The 15,378-nt window shown below is 47.0% G+C and overlaps 1 protein-coding gene across 12 annotated transcripts in view; it reads right to left on the bottom strand.

Moving 5' to 3' along the window:
• Positions 1-15,378, bottom strand: part of Fgfr2 (fibroblast growth factor receptor 2) — a 105,423-nt gene that overhangs the window by 2,704 nt on the left and 87,341 nt on the right. For all 12 annotated transcript variants that reach the window (XM_042701417.1, XM_042701416.1, XM_042701415.1 and 9 more), the window contains 4 exons: positions 7,577-7,699; positions 6,750-6,820; positions 4,767-4,904; positions 2,701-2,806 (listed from right to left, as the gene is read on the bottom strand). In XM_042701417.1, the coding sequence (XP_042557351.1) occupies positions 2,701-2,806; positions 4,767-4,904; positions 6,750-6,820; positions 7,577-7,699 (438 nt within the window). The remainder of the gene's footprint in view (positions 1-2,700; positions 2,807-4,766; positions 4,905-6,749; positions 6,821-7,576; positions 7,700-15,378) is intronic.

The following is a 15,378-nucleotide window of genomic DNA, read 5'->3' on the forward strand; positions in this document are numbered from 1 at the left end:
GAGCCTCTGCCTGCGTTTGTACAGCCCATGAATGAACAACCGAGGATGTGTGTGTGTGCGCGCCTGCGTGTCTGAGTAAGACAAGAGAGACAGAGAAAAAGAGAGAGAGGGTAGGTGTACTGGGCCTTGTGAGGGCCTCTAGCTCTCCCTTAGCTACTGATGTTGTGCCATTTGAGTCACACCTCTATTCTTAGCTTTTTGCTGGTTAATTGGAGATAAAAGTCTGAGACTTTTCTGCCTGGCCTGGCTTTAAACTGCAATCTTCAGCTCTCAGCCTCTGGAGTAGCTAGGATGACAGGCAGGAGCCTCTGGCACCTAGCCCTAAGAATAGTTATCAGACATTCGTAAACGGGTGGAAAAAAGATTAAGAGTCCTATCCTATGGCATCCAAGAGACAAAGTGATAGAAAGTGATGCGAAATTCCAGTTTCAGGGCCGATAAAGCTGTAGGGGAAGCCAGACATGCACTTATTTACATGTAGTCTGGGTGGCTCTCACACAGTGATGGCAGCAGGGCTTCGACAGAGACCATATGGCCCGCGGAGCCGAAAATGTTTATGCTCTGGCCCTTCTCAGAAAGCATTTGCTGACCCTGCCTTGAAGCTACAAGAGGAAAAAAAAAAGATTTCTTGGTCTTGCTGTCTTGACAGAGCTGGCATGCGGGGTGAGTCTGCTCGTACGCTCAGAAGCCAGTGACTCTCTCTGACATGTGGTTTTGCGAAGAGGGGGCGAAAAGTAACAGACCACAGCTCCAACGGCCTCCGTGTTATCAGGAAAGAGCCTGTGGAATGTTGGCCACCACACATGTTAAGAGACAAAAACCCTACTATAATTTATCACCAGGGTTGGCAAAAGAAAGAGTCCCTATCCAAGAAGGGAGTGCGTCGGTTCCAAGGGCCTCAGCAGGAACTGCATAACGAGAGGCAAACACGCCCACCACATCAAAAGAGGGCTTTTTGCTTACAATGATAAAAATGAAATTTTGTCCTAAATGGAACCATTTTTCTTGAGCATATGGTAATGATTTTCAGAAGGAAAGCAACCTTCGATTTTTATATCCATTAGACAATATGGTATTCTGCATTCTTAGGTTAGGGTACTACATATAAATTTCAGTCTGAACAGACTTGCTTGAAATGTAAATGTATAAATATGTACATTGACATGGATGTGTGGGATTATTAAAAGACAACTTTAGTGGGGTTCTCCCCCCCACCCCAGTTTCTAAATGAAGCCATAAACTTTTCAGATCTGATAGGAAAAAAAAAAAAAGGAGTATCACTGGATCCCCAGCCTAGGGTTAAAGGAACTTATACTAGAAACAACAGTTTTGGCAGAAGAAGAAAGTTAGGCTTTTTTTTCTTTCTCCCTTGAACTATTTCTTTCCTTTCAACTTCTGAAGGTCAGCTGTGTTCATTTAAATGCAATCTCTCCCTTTATTCAGCACAAACCACAGTCAGAAACGCAAGATAAAGTTGCTTGGTGAAGGGTTCATATCACTACATTTGACTTAAAAAGTTTTCTTTTTACTTAGGAAGAATTTTCCTCCTTTTTTCTTTTTAAAGAAAAAGATCAGGCAAATAAATTTCTAAATCAGAAATTAAGTGCATTAGTTCTCTTCAATTTTTTGTAGTGAAGACAACTGTCTCTTTTCTTTCTTCTGTGTGAAAAAAAAAATGCTGCTCTTTATTGAGTATCACAAAAATCACTAACAATTTGTAAGTTGAGTGCCAGTAGTTACCCCTATAATCCTAGCTACTCAGGAGGAGGCTGAGATCGGAGGATTGCGCTTTGAAGTTAGCCCAGGCAGGAAAGTCCGTGAGACTTAATCTCCAATTAACCACTAAGGGTGTGGCTCAAGTGGTGGAGCACCAACCTTGATTGAAAAAGCTAGCATCTGGGCTCCGAGTACAAGTCCCAGTACTGGCATGCACATGTGCATGCACATGCATGTGCATGCGCGCGCGCGTGGGAGCATGTGTACATGTGCGTGTGCCACACACATGCTATTGTGGGTTGATCACTTTTCTTGCTCAGAGTGTGTTCATCCTATAAACTTTAAGATCATTTTATCTGCGTGTTGTAGCTGCCACAAACATGTAGTGGGTATTAAGTGGCTGAAGAATGAGTGTCTCCTCAAAAGGTACTAGTTCTCCCATACAAATCCCCAAAAGTCACTCACTACAGGAAGTGGAATGCGTACAGACAGAAAGAAATATAAGCCACAGCCTCTGCCAGACAGATTACGGAAGACAGCAGGACAGACAGAAGGTAGGATCAGACCCTCACCACATCCTGGCAGCACAGTCAGTTCTCACACTAATTACCAAGGCTCAGCGTAAACCAAGTACAGAACACAGAGCTTTCCTCCATACCCTCAAAATGCTACAGCTGCCCTTCCCTCCCCTTCTCCCACGTCCCCCTGCGAGCCAGGCCACCGCACCACAGTCATCGCAAGTGCATCTCAGGGGGCCCCCTTGGGTCTCTGGTCCCTTGAATCAGAATTCACAAGATGTAGTTTGGAGAAAAGACTGAGCCTGAACAGGAGCATGGAGTTTACCTCTGTCTGACCCCCATGGAAGAATGATAAACTCAACCACAGACTCCAACAAGGGAGCTTGCATTTAAAAAGAAATACGAGCTTCTCTTCAAAGCCAGGCAGGGTCCTCGAGCTTCTGGAAGGAGGCTCTCTCCTACTCACCTCATTGGTGGTGAGGGTTAGAATTCGGTCCAAGTCTTCTACCAACTGCTTGAACGTTGGTCTCTGGGAAGGCACAGCATGCCAGCAGTCCCTCATCATCATATACCTGGAAAAAATGGATTTCCTTGGTGAATTAACCTCATTAGCTCTGGATACACAGCTAGAGTCAGCCTTCACAGGCAGTATGGAGATGTGCCTTAATGAGAATCCTTCAGAGCTTTCTGAGCAATGTGATGAGGAGTGTATGGTTATTTGGTTTCTTCAAAGATCTAATGCTGGTTCTCTGAAGGCCAGTTTGATTTTACAACAACAACCCCCCCCTCCCCCCCAAAAAAAACACTTCACTTCTCTACAATACTTTAGGGAGATCTCTGCATCAAGAAAGACCCAGCTTGGGTCTTGGGAACGTGGCTTGGTGGCAGAAACATGCACAAAGCCCTGGGTTCAATTCTTCAGTTTCATATAAACAGGAAGAAAAAAAAAAATGGAAGTGGCGCTGTGGCTCAAGTGAGGGAGTGCTAGCCTTGAGCAGAAGATGCTCAGGGACAGTGCCCAGACCCTGAGTTCAAGCCCAGGACTTGCAAACAACAACAACAAAACAGAAAGAAAGACTCAGCTACACTTCTTGGGGCTAGCCTTATGCCAGCTTGGCACTATGATAATAACTCACTTTTAGGCATGTCTAGGGGTGGAAGAAGGAAACTGCTTGTGACTGGTTCCTGGGGTCTGTTCCTCCTCTACAAACACTGCTACCTGAGCCACACTTCAGCCTGCCTGCCTGCCTTCACTGTTTCGTTTTGTTTTTTTAACGTCTTTGTTTTGTGTGTGCTCATACCGGGGCTTGAATTCAGGGCTTCACACAGTCACTGGCTTTTTTTACTCAAGGCTCTACTACTTGAGCCATACCTCCACTTTTAACTTTTTGCTGGTTAGACTTTTCTGGCTGAGCTAGCTTTGCATGATCTTTAGATCTCCGCCTTGAGTAGCCAGGATTATAGGCATGAGCCATCAAGCACCTGGCTCTTGGGATTTCTTTGAAAGATTCTAGTTGTTAGAGATACCTCAGCTTAAAAAGTCAAGTTTGAAAACCAAACGTTTAAGGTAAGGTTTTCATGAACTAATCTGTCGCCCGTATGGGGCTTCACATGACCTGATTGGCAATTTGGTAGGCCAAGCTTCTCGGCCTTATCTTGATTATGAGTTTCGACAGGTCCTCTACGTTAGAAAAAGCAATAGGCATGACAAAGAGCACAATAAATGCCTTTATATAATATACTATAAAATGCGGCCGTTCATCAGACGTCCACTGTACACTAAAAAGCACTCATGGGATTACTGATATAAATCCCCATGAAGCAACACACAATGGAGAGCAGTCTCTGGGACAATCACCTTCTTAGTTCGCCAGCCCTCCCCCAGCCCTGGGGGGGGGGGGAGCCCTCTTTTCAAAGCATTGATTCTATTGCACAAGGCACGCGTCACTAACACAACAGAAGTCCACTTACAGAGCGAGGTAGACTTTTCTAGAAACCAGCTCATGGCTTTGTAGTCAGACAGAGTACCCTAAGGATGGTACCAGGACACATTTCTAGTTCTCTGCCCTAAAATATGGATGAAACACAGGCAACCAGATACTAGTTCATTAGCACTGAGGAAGGGCAGTTGATATCCGTCATCGTGATTTTCAATGGTCAAAGATGCTCCGGAATTTTCTACTGGCCATGACTGAGGTCAGAAACGACCCCTTATACTCCGCAAGGGCAACCCTGTGGCATTCTAGCTTGATCCATGTGTATTTCGTGGCTCTCGGGCACAGTGCGGGGCTCAGGAAGATGGCTGGCTGCCATGGCCTGCCCTGGGCAGCCAGATGCCCACTCAGACACTTCAGCAGGACAGTCTTCCTTCTGGCCAAGTAATGGCTGCCAGTGTCACTATCTAGCTCAGAGATTGAACCTAGAGATCTTCAGCGATACCTCCTGTTAGAACATGTTTAGAAAATCAGGGCCTTGGAAACAGAAACAAGTCAGAAGGAGAGTGACAGATGGGCAAAGCAATGGCACACTTACAGCTCATTGGTGCAGTTGGCTGGCTTATCCATCCTGTGCCCTTCCTTCAGCAGCTTAAAAAGTTCCTCCACGGGAATCCCTGGGTAGGGTGAGCCCCCTAAAGTGAAGATCTCCCACATTAACACCCCGAAGGACCAGCTGCAAAGGAGAGAGAAAATACCGCATCATGAATCCATGCTAATTACAGAAACCTAAACGTGCCTGGTTAAAACTAAACACACCCACTCACTTCCGAAGCTCAAGATAAATGAGCCCTCCCTGCACGCAGTTCATTCTTTTCCTGACCCCCAAGGAGCGTCCCTAAATGATGACGTCATGTGGATGTGTGGCTGGAATTCTCCAGCCATAGACAGGTACACCTCATGACTGCTCTTTGGGCCGCCCATCACAAACGTGGTGATGGATGTTGATGATGGATGTGTTGCTGCCTAGCCTTCCATCTTCCTGTAAGGCTCACATGAGGACCGTAAGCCCCAGTCTGAGCAGCAAGCCAATTCTGTGACAGGACCCCTGCCCTAGGTGGCTAGTAGATTACCCCTGGCACAAGGCTCTGTGACTTGCTGATATGGGATAGATGAAGCCCTGCCTGGGCTGAGGACGTAAGAATTCTGTGTCCTGAATGAGAATCATACCACAGAAACGGAACATACTTCACAGGGTACCACTGATATTTGGCTTTTCCAAGACCCAAGACTTTCTAAGCCTGGTTCATGGAACTCAAGTCAAGCAGAGAATCCCCGGTTCACTGCTGTCACCACAGCTCTCAAAACGTCCTAGCTCTATGCTGCTCAGTTGCAGGAATTAACACACCCTTGTTTTTCTACTGAGCGCCATCAATGCACAAGTGCACAATATGGGCAGAAACAGCTCTAGGCCTAAGTTGGCGCACTGTATAAACTGGAATTAAGACACCCTCCTTCCAGGATTGTCGCCAGGCCCAACCAGCTGAGCGCTGAGTTGCTCCCACCCTCTACCTTCAATTTTCTGGCTCATACCAATTTTTTAAAAAAGCTCATCTGGTTTCTGAAACTCTTTCTCTCTTTGGAGTAATTACACCCTCTCAGCCACTTGCCAAAAATAGTACCTGTTACCCAGTTGTTCCCAATGATGATATCTTTTCAACTGAATTTCCGTATCTACAATATCAGTTAGAAGCTGACCTTAACAGTGTTCCTAAGTGTGTCATAGTAGAAATAATATGTAAACTTGACTTTATATCTAGAATGTTATCAAGGAGATTATGACAACCCCCAACATTTGTTTGTTTTTAAAGTTAATTTTCTTTGCTGATATTTGGGCTCAAACTCAGGGCTGACACTGATGGCTGACATTTGACCACCCAAGACACACCTTCAGTACCAGCTTTTTGCAAGTTACTTGATAATAGTCTCAAAAACTTATCTGCTCAGGCTGGATTTGAACCATGACATTCAGGTCTCAGTCTCCTGAGTAGCTAGGATTATAGTTGTGAGCAGTTGTCCTTAGCACTTCTTTAAAAAGTTATTATTGAGCTAGGGATTGAACCCTATGTATGTTAGGTGAGCTCTCTACCATTGAGCTATATCCTCAGCCTTTTTGTTTTTTGAGAGGATCTCACGATGGCGCTTAGGCTGGTATTGAACTCACAATCCACCTGTCTCTGCCTCCTGAGAACTGGGATTATAAGCATGCACCACCAAGTCTGATAGAAGTGCTTCTTCTGAGGAGTGAAGAGCATGTCAACAGCTTGCCAAAACTTGGTAGCACACCCGTTATTGGTGGAGGGCACTGCTACTCGGGCAGGAAGAGGATGGCAGCTGCTGTTCTATGAAGGCAGGTTTATTAGTCATCAAGCCCTGGGTACTAGGCCACTAGAAGCTGGCTCTTGTGTCTTTTGTAAATATGTAAAACACAACAGCCATCAAAGCATGAAGAAAGGCAAAGACCATGCAACAGTTCTGCAGTCCAACTCCACAAAGAAACCAGAGGGAAGGGGACACTTACACGTCACTCTGATGCGTGTACACTCTGTCAAAAAGGGCTTCCGGAGCCATCCACTTAACCGGAAGTCGCCCCTGCAAACATGGACAGAAGCACACACAGATTAAAGCAAGTTTACTGCAGCAGGCCAATGAATGAGCTGCGTCTGGTTCAAGAGCTGATACTCTAATGGTTTTCATCTGTCAGTCATTAAGGGAGAAATAAGCTCCAATTCTAGCTATCGGTAATCTGGACTCCTGCATAAGACACCACCTCCTGAGTGTCTCATTATTCTCCATCGCCCCAGCACATAGACACACCCTGACCCACCTCTAAGCAAAAATTAACCCAGTAACTTCCAGGCTCTTTTTCAGCTAGGAAAGTTCTTGACAAAAACCTAGAGACAAGTGATTATTATGCGAATAGGGGTGTTCGCATAAACTAAATCAACCTCAGATATATTTTAAATTTGCTTCTATTGAAAGGCTTTTGGAGTTTGCTTTTGCAGGATTGAACTCATGGCCTTGCTGGGCAAGTGCTCTATCACTTGAGTCACACCTTGGCTCTTTTTGCTTTAATTTCTGGTAGGGTCTTGTCCATTTGCCCTGCTGTCCTTGGACTATAATCCTCCTATCTCCACCTCCTGAGTAGCTAGGATTACAAATGTATACTCAATGGAGTTTATGAAGAGTAAATTATTAATAATAACAATAACAACAATAATAATGATAATGATGGAGGGAAAAGAATGAGCCCCTGCTCCCTCCAGCCTGGATGCTTATGAACTTGCACCTTAGAACATTCTGCACCCCACTTCACCCCTGTTCCCACAAAGTTAGATGTAGACTTACATTTGTGGTCTTTTTGTAGTAGTCTATGTTGTTGATATCTCTGGCCAGTCCAAAGTCTGCTATTTTCATCACATTGTTCTCTGTTACCAGCACATTTCTGGCTGCTAGATCTCGATGGATACACTGAAACCAAGAGAAACAAGAAATGTCAAAATACTTCCGGCACCAGAAGGAAGCATTCTCACTGCTTAAAACTCAAGACAGAAAACACACAAGTCAAAACTAGGCTGTCGTATACATACTCCAAGAGCCATTAGTGGGGCTGTAACATTAAGCTTGTCCATTAGGATCCTTGATAGTCCCAAACAGGATACTGGTATTTACTTTCTAACTAAAAATAAACAAGTTACCCAAGCCCCCAGGCATCTCAGAAGAGCAAAACTAATCCAGAAAACACCTTTTATCTGCAAGTGTCTCATGGCACCAGGGTCTGTCTTTCTGCTGGACACAAGGTTAGGATGACGTCACCCTAAAAATCTCTTAGCTCAACATTTGTTCTTCCCCAACAAATTTTCAGACCCTGGAGTTAAATCCAATACCATATATTCGTCACCCTTTGATCACTTCTCCAACAGTCTGACTTGATATATTCTTTACAGCTCTTTGATCTCAAAAAGGTTTAGTGGTCACATTTCCTCTCTGTCTATGAGTGACGTGTACCCCTCCTACAGCGGATGAGGACCCGCCTCATGGGCAGATTCATAGGACTTCCATTTTCCCTCTCTGATTTTGTTGCTGTACCAGTACGGAGGCTTGAACTTGGGGCTTTAGACTCTCACTTGTCTTTTTTTGGTGCAAGCATGGCACTCTACCATTGGAGACATGCCTCCAGTTCCAATTTTCCCTTTCACATACTACTGACTTCTTGGTCCCTTTGGAGTCCTCCCCGACTCTCTTTCTCTTGGCTTATTCTTTTGCTTCCCATCATCCTCTGGGGCTCTTGGGCTGGCAGTTCTCCACTCTCCAAGGTGGAGAACTGTGTGGCATACGTGTCTCCGCCTGTCCTCATGGCGTCGGCCCCCACGCAGACACAACAGCTGTGCATTCCCAGCTCTACCTCAACCCATCCTGAAACCCACATGCTTATCTTCAACTTGTGCTGAGACACTACCACACCGAGGTCCTTCTGACCTCTTCCGTCCTCCATGCACTGGCTTGCTTCACATTCAAGTCCTGCCGATTCCATCTCCCAATGTCTCCCCATTCTGTTACCTCAGCCTCATTCCAGGCTGAGGCCACTGCTTGTACCTGACATCCCTGCAGGCTGCCACTTCCAAACTCAGCCCGAGTCCCCCTCTACCTCCCTATGACTTGTGTTTGCAACACAGGTTGATGGTGGCTTCTACCTCCGCTGGCTTGTCTCATGTCTAGTGCACATGTATCCACATTCTCAGTCCAACTGCTCACCATCTTTGGCCCACACCAGGCTGAATGCAACTGATGTCTGGGATGAGACACAGTCCTGATGGCAATTCTGATCACAGAAACATCTTGTCTTTAAAATTTTTATTCTTTGGTGCTGATACTGGGACTTGAACTCAAGACCTGTGCCCTGTGTGTTGCCCCTTAGCTTTTTCATTCAAGGCTGGTACTCTACCACTTTGAGTCACAGCTCCACTTCTGGCTTCTTAGTGGTTAACTGGAGATGGCTGTCTCCTGGATTTCTTTTCCAGACTGGCTTTGAACCATGATCCTGAGATCTCAAGCTCCTGAGTAGCTAGGATTACAGGGATGAGTCACTGGAACACAGCAGGTCTAATCTTATAGCTTCTACATTTTCTGTCTACAAACGATAAGCTTTTGTACCTCAAGTGTTTTTAGCTGCACTTTATTATGCCAAATCATTTCCCCTCTATTTTCGGAAGAAGGGTGGTATAAAGACAAAAAGCCAAATTCCAACATAAACTACTTCTTTCCTACACAGGGTACTGGCCATAGCTAACGCTCAGGAAGCAGAGCTTGCTCCATCCATTGGACAAACTGAAACAAGGCTGATCTTTGGGTATTTCATGAAAGGACCAACTACTGGCTACACCTCTCTAAAACACAGAGGAGTCTTCCTGCGCCAGCCCTGTGGTCCCTGTGTCCACTTGCTTCAGTGGCAGGATAGGGAGGCCGGAAGGCCATCAAGCCTGTGTGGCCTGGGCCAGACTGGGAGCAGGAAATTGAGCGCTCCCAGAGCTGCGTGCAGATCCGCTTTGGGCTTGGGCTGTGTTCCTGGGTTGGAGGCCTCTTCCAATTGAACTTCTAAGCCCCAGGCCAAGCTCTCCCGGTGGTGTGCTCTCCCGACATGTGCTCCGTGTGCTTGGCAGGCAAGTGGTCAGAAGAATCTGGCTTCCCCCGTCCTGGGCTCAGACCACACATCACAACTCAACTGTGACAGAGACACTACCCAGCTACCACCACCATCTTGTCCAGCACAGTCACCCCGCACCGCTGGATGCCAGGAAACCCCAAAAGGCTCCCTTCTGGGCTAGCCAAAGAGTTGGAACCAGTGCCCAAGAAGAAGAAAAAACAATGAAAGCCAAGCCAAACCCCATCAATTCACAGACATTGGAGTTGTTTTCTAGTTCAGAGCCCTGACTATTCATGTAACTGGGGCCCCGGGGCAGTGTGATACCCCCTTTTCGATTAGGTTTAGGGTTGCTAAGGGAAGGAAGGCTAACAACCCTGTGCTGCTGACAGTGGGCCATCGCTGACCCTATATGTATAGTTCCCATGGCAACCTCTGCAGATGGGTGTGATTACATCCATTTCATAGATGGGGATGTCAAGGCCTGCTGGGAAAACAAAAAACCTGCTCATGTTTAGAAGTTTGAATGTTAAACTGGCTCTGGAATTTCCTTAAGAAACATTAGTTGCTTTGAACTAAAAACCAACCAACCAACCCCCAAAAAAGATAACTATTAATCGTGTAAGGCTCAAATATCCTATTACTAGCCATGTCACTACAAACAGCATGGGTGTTGCTTTAGTGGTGTGATTCCACCCCTAATACACACCCAATAAACACAATGACAGCTGCTTAAGGTCAGGGACAGAATGTCACCCCAATATTTGCAGTTCCAGGCTCACATCTGGCCCAGGGAGCTGTCTAATGGGCTGCTTTCGAAGATAGGAGCCTGGCAGTTTTCCTCTGCCCCCTCCTTGCAGAAAGTGCATCTCCCAACAGGCCATCAGCCCCACAGGAAGGGGATGGCTGGAGGTAGGAGGGGCATGATTCTTGCCCTGTTGCTCAGATTTACGTTCTAGAAGATGCCTTAGTTAGTGGAAGTAGACTCTGTGGGGAACATTGTTCTCTACCCCTTCAGTAAAGTTGCATTTGATTTTATCTTAAATGTTGGTACTTGGGCTTGAACTCAGGGCCTCACACTCTTGTTTGGCTTTTTCCACTCCAGGCTGGTGCTCAACTGCTTGAACTACACTTCCACTTCTAGCATTTTCTGGATAGAGAAATTGTCTCATGAATTTGTCTTTCTGAGCTGGTATTAAGCCTGGATCCTCAGAACTCCTCCTGAGTAACGAAGATTACAGACATGAGCCATCGGTGAATTCACATGAGATCACAAATGGATTGCTTTTCTTAATAATAATTTTTTAAAATTAGCTTTCAGCCATTGTACAAAGGAGTTTCCATTCAACATGTCAGTTATGAGTACAATACATCTGATTAAGCCCTCCCTTCCCCCCCCCCCCGGGGCTGTAAGGGGGACATTCTTAAGATCTTCAATAATCAAACCTACTTTTTAGGTCCTTAAGTGCAGACAGCTTTATGCAAGAACCACACAATCCCCTGGGACACATTAACCTCAGCCTCTTCCCTAGGGCCAAGGAGTGAGCCATACTAGGCAGTTAACTAAGCCTGGAACAGGGACAACAAGGGTCCTGCCTGAGTCCAGAGAGAGGCAGAGATCCCATGAGAGCAGGGCACGGCAGGGCTGAGGGCCATGAACCTAGGTCTGGGACCAGTCATTCACAGTCAGTTCTAGGTTCCAGGTTTCCCTGGCATTCCTCAGCCTAAGACGGGGTTCCTGATCACACCGATGGCAGAGTGGCTCTGAGAGTTATGTAAGACTCTGTCAGGTGCTTCTCACCGCCCCTGGCTAGCCCCAGCTCTCCAAGAACGGTGGTGACCGTAACATCCCTGCTTTCTACCATCACCACTCCTAAAGGGGCGCTTACCTCTTCCCATCCTCTCATTCCGAGACATAGTCACTTCCCCGTTTTGCAAAAGTCCCAGAGACCCAGCTCCAAGTTCTCTTTCTACCGTACTGAGCAGCTTTAAACCACAAAGGGTCTAAGCAGGGAGAGGGGGAATCCAATCTGCTTCTCTGCTCATCAGGAGCTGGGACATTCTGGTGACCTCTCCCTCTTCCAGAGCCCCTTCTGAGGCCCCTCCCTCCTTTTCTTGGCCTCCATGCTATCCCCAGTGGTTTCCATCAGTCTCAGGACTTTTCCCAGGACTGCCCTCCAGCCTTCCTCTTCTCAAGCTTCTCCCCTAGGTGACTTTGCGCCTCGCTGTGGCTTGAAGTCACAGCTCCCCTGTGGGCTTCCAGCCTGGGGCTGTGCTTCTTCACCTGTGGCGTGTTGGCTAATCTCTGCCCTCCGATAGCTCTCAGTCGCTCAACACAAGCTCTAGATTTTCCACTGAAATCCGCCCCCCCACCTCACCTCCCAATCCCCAAGCCTACCATGTCTTGCGGTCTAACCACTGTTCAGTTTCTCAAGTGGGAAGATCAGGAATTGTATACAACTTCTATCTTTCCCCTTTTCAAAATTCTCGATCATGATAGCAAAATGTGTCCCAAATCAAACCCCCAACTTCTCTCTGATTGTCTTGAGATGCAATGATCCCTGGCCCAAAGCAAAGTCACCTTTCATAAGACTAGTGGCTTCGAATCTTCTGTGCCAGCATCAGCAAACCCAGTCCTATCACACCTCCATGGCTACAATGGCACCAGGAGCAAGGCCCAGAGTGCCCACCTGGGGCTTCTAGGCCCTGAACTCATGGCCCTGTACTTGTTCAGCTTGTTTCCTGGACTGGTGCTCTACTACTTGGGCCATGCTTCTAGCCTAGCTTTTTGCTGGTTATTTTAGAGCTGGAGTCTCAGGGACTTTTCTGCATGGTTTGACTTTAAACGGGATCTCAGGCTCCTGAATAACTGGTGTGAGCCACCAGCCCCTGGCTTATTTCCAAGTTTTGAATCAATTTATTTTTAGTCCATATTGATCGGGAATCTCTTTAATAGTCACTCACAGTTCCTGCTCCATGAGGACAAGAGCCACATCCATTTCACTGTAGAGCTGACTGAGGGCACGGGCCTTTGGGGAGGCCTATGGAGTATCAGTGGGTGAATGGAACAGAATGATGACGCCAGCCCTACTGCCATTTTTGTATTAACAGCTTGGCCTTCCCATCTCCTCCCCTGGGCTCAGAGTGACCAAGCCCAGCAAGTGGCCCACACCAGGCGACTGCCTCCTCCACAGAGCCACCAACGCAGTTCAGATAGTTCAAGATACTTCCAACAAGGTGGCATGGTGGGATGCCCATGCATGTTAGCCAGATTTTCTTACTCACTTTCTCTCCACGCTCAGCTTCTACACACACACACACACACACACACACACACGCATGCACGCACGCACGCACACACGTTATGCACACTTTTATAGCTAAACTCCTTCAAAGTGAATTGCAAACATCAGCATACTTAACACATCTACATTCTTCAGCATTTACAGGTTGAGCATCCCTACCTGTAAAGCCAAACTCTAAAACATCTAAAAGTGACGTGATGCCACAAATGGAAAATTCCATGCCATAAAACTTGTTTTCCCAGACACCAACATCAATAAACATGTCCCTCAGGCTATGTGTTTATTTGGGTGTTCTAAACACAGGTGAAGCTTGTGTTTAGACTTGAGTCTCCTCTTCACAATGTCTCATTATATGCGAATGTATGCAAATACTCCAAACTCTGGAAAAAGTGAGTTCTAAAACACTTAGCGCTTCAAATATTTTGGAAGGGATCTGTAACCTGTATCTCCTGAGCGAACACAATGCTGCCTTCGCCTGGCTCCAAATTCAACTTTGCCACATGTCACCAAATGTCACTAGCAATGTCAACAAAATACAGGCCATATGCAAGTTCTAAAATTTTCACAAGAGCTTTTGTAAAAACCTCCAACTTCTACCCCAAAGCGGCCACCCCAGGATCACACCCTCACATTTGGTTGTTGTCTCTTTAGCCTCCTTGAATCTGGGATGGTCTTGCAGCAATTTTTTCCCTTTTGTGACAGTGACACTCTCATGTAATTAATGTCTTGTCATGTGTGCCACAGTCTGGATCTATCTGGCTGTCTTCTGGCGCCAGTGATGTTCAGATTGGCAGCCTCTGCCGAGTAAGTGCACATGCACAGAATCACAGGACTCAAAACTCTTCATGAGTTTCTTTTGCTTTTTTTGGTCTGTTGTGGGGCTTGAACTCTGGACCTGGGCGCTAGCACTCTACCACTTTGAGCCACAGTGCCACTTCCAGTTTTCTGGTGGTTAAGTGGAGATAAGAGTCTTACACACTTTCCTGCCTAGGCTGGCTTTGAACCGTGATCCTCAGATCTCAGCCTCCTGAGTAGCTAGGATGATAGGTATGAGCCACCAGTGCCCAGCCTGTTCATGAGTTTCTTAAAACCTGTATGTTGGGAGATTTTACAGGGGGGAAAAGAATCCATGTGAAAATCCTAAGCTCTAGACTCTCTGGAAAAGTAGAAAAAAGTAAAGTAACAACCGAGAGCCCTAGGCCATGTTCCTATGAGACAGGGAAGAGGGCCGAGACAGGGATCGGGCAAGGTGTTGTTGCTCCCCGAGTCCCTCCATCTTTTCATACTCTGGCAGACAGAGCCCACTTCCCTGCTGAGATTAGAAAAGTCCCTGAGGGATCCAGTTTGTGATCCTCCCCGCCTTGCAGCTGCAAGGCTGACGAGGGGCCATGCCCTCAGGAGATCTCATTCACCTCCTCTTTGGGGAGCCAAGGAAAGCTGATGCTGCAGGCAGATCCACCCCAAGTAGGGGCAGGGCCCAAGGAGCCCGCTGTGTACCCCACTACCTGAGGGTGAAGTAGGGAAGGTGGCTTGGGTCCCAAATGCCCCAAGAAGTCTGGGCACTAGCCTAACTGGAATGTTTTGGGTTGCAAATGGCATGCTTGGAATGTAGGCAACTTACCTGGGGGAGGGGGGGGAAGGGGATAGGGGTAGGGGGGAGAGCCTGGCCAACTTCTGCCCACAGCCAGTCACCGAAAGAGACCCAAAAAACTCTGCCATCAGGGACTCTACAGAGCTCAAACCTCTCTTCACTTCGTTCTTATTCTTAAAGACCTATCCAACTCAAAATCCTAGCTCTCTATCTCCAAACTCAATAGCCACAAAACAAATAAACCCAAACGCACTAGAATGCAGAGTCTAGCTGGACAGCTGGATGTACAGAGGCATAAAACCCATCTTTTGGGGGGAGGGGGGAAGGCATGCTGGGAAGGTGGCTCAGTGGTAGAGTGAATGCTTGCCTTGCATGCATGAGGCCCTGGGTTCCATTCCTCAGCACCACATAAGCAGAAAAAAGCTGGAAGTAGTGCTGTGGCTCAAGTGGTAGAGCCCTAGCTTTGAGCTGAGGAGCTGAGGGACAGTGCCCAGGCCCAGAGTTCAGCCCCCATGACCACCACCACCACCACCACCACCACCAAAACCCAGCCAGGCCTCTGAGCCGAGATGTCTTCCTGCTCATCCCTGCAATGCTGTTAGGAATTTATGAG

Source organism: Dipodomys spectabilis, unplaced genomic scaffold (assembly GCF_019054845.1).
Source record: "Dipodomys spectabilis isolate Male_0828 unplaced genomic scaffold, ASM1905484v1 ptg000289l, whole genome shotgun sequence".
In the NCBI taxonomy this organism is placed as follows: Eukaryota; Metazoa; Chordata; class Mammalia; order Rodentia; family Heteromyidae; genus Dipodomys; species Dipodomys spectabilis.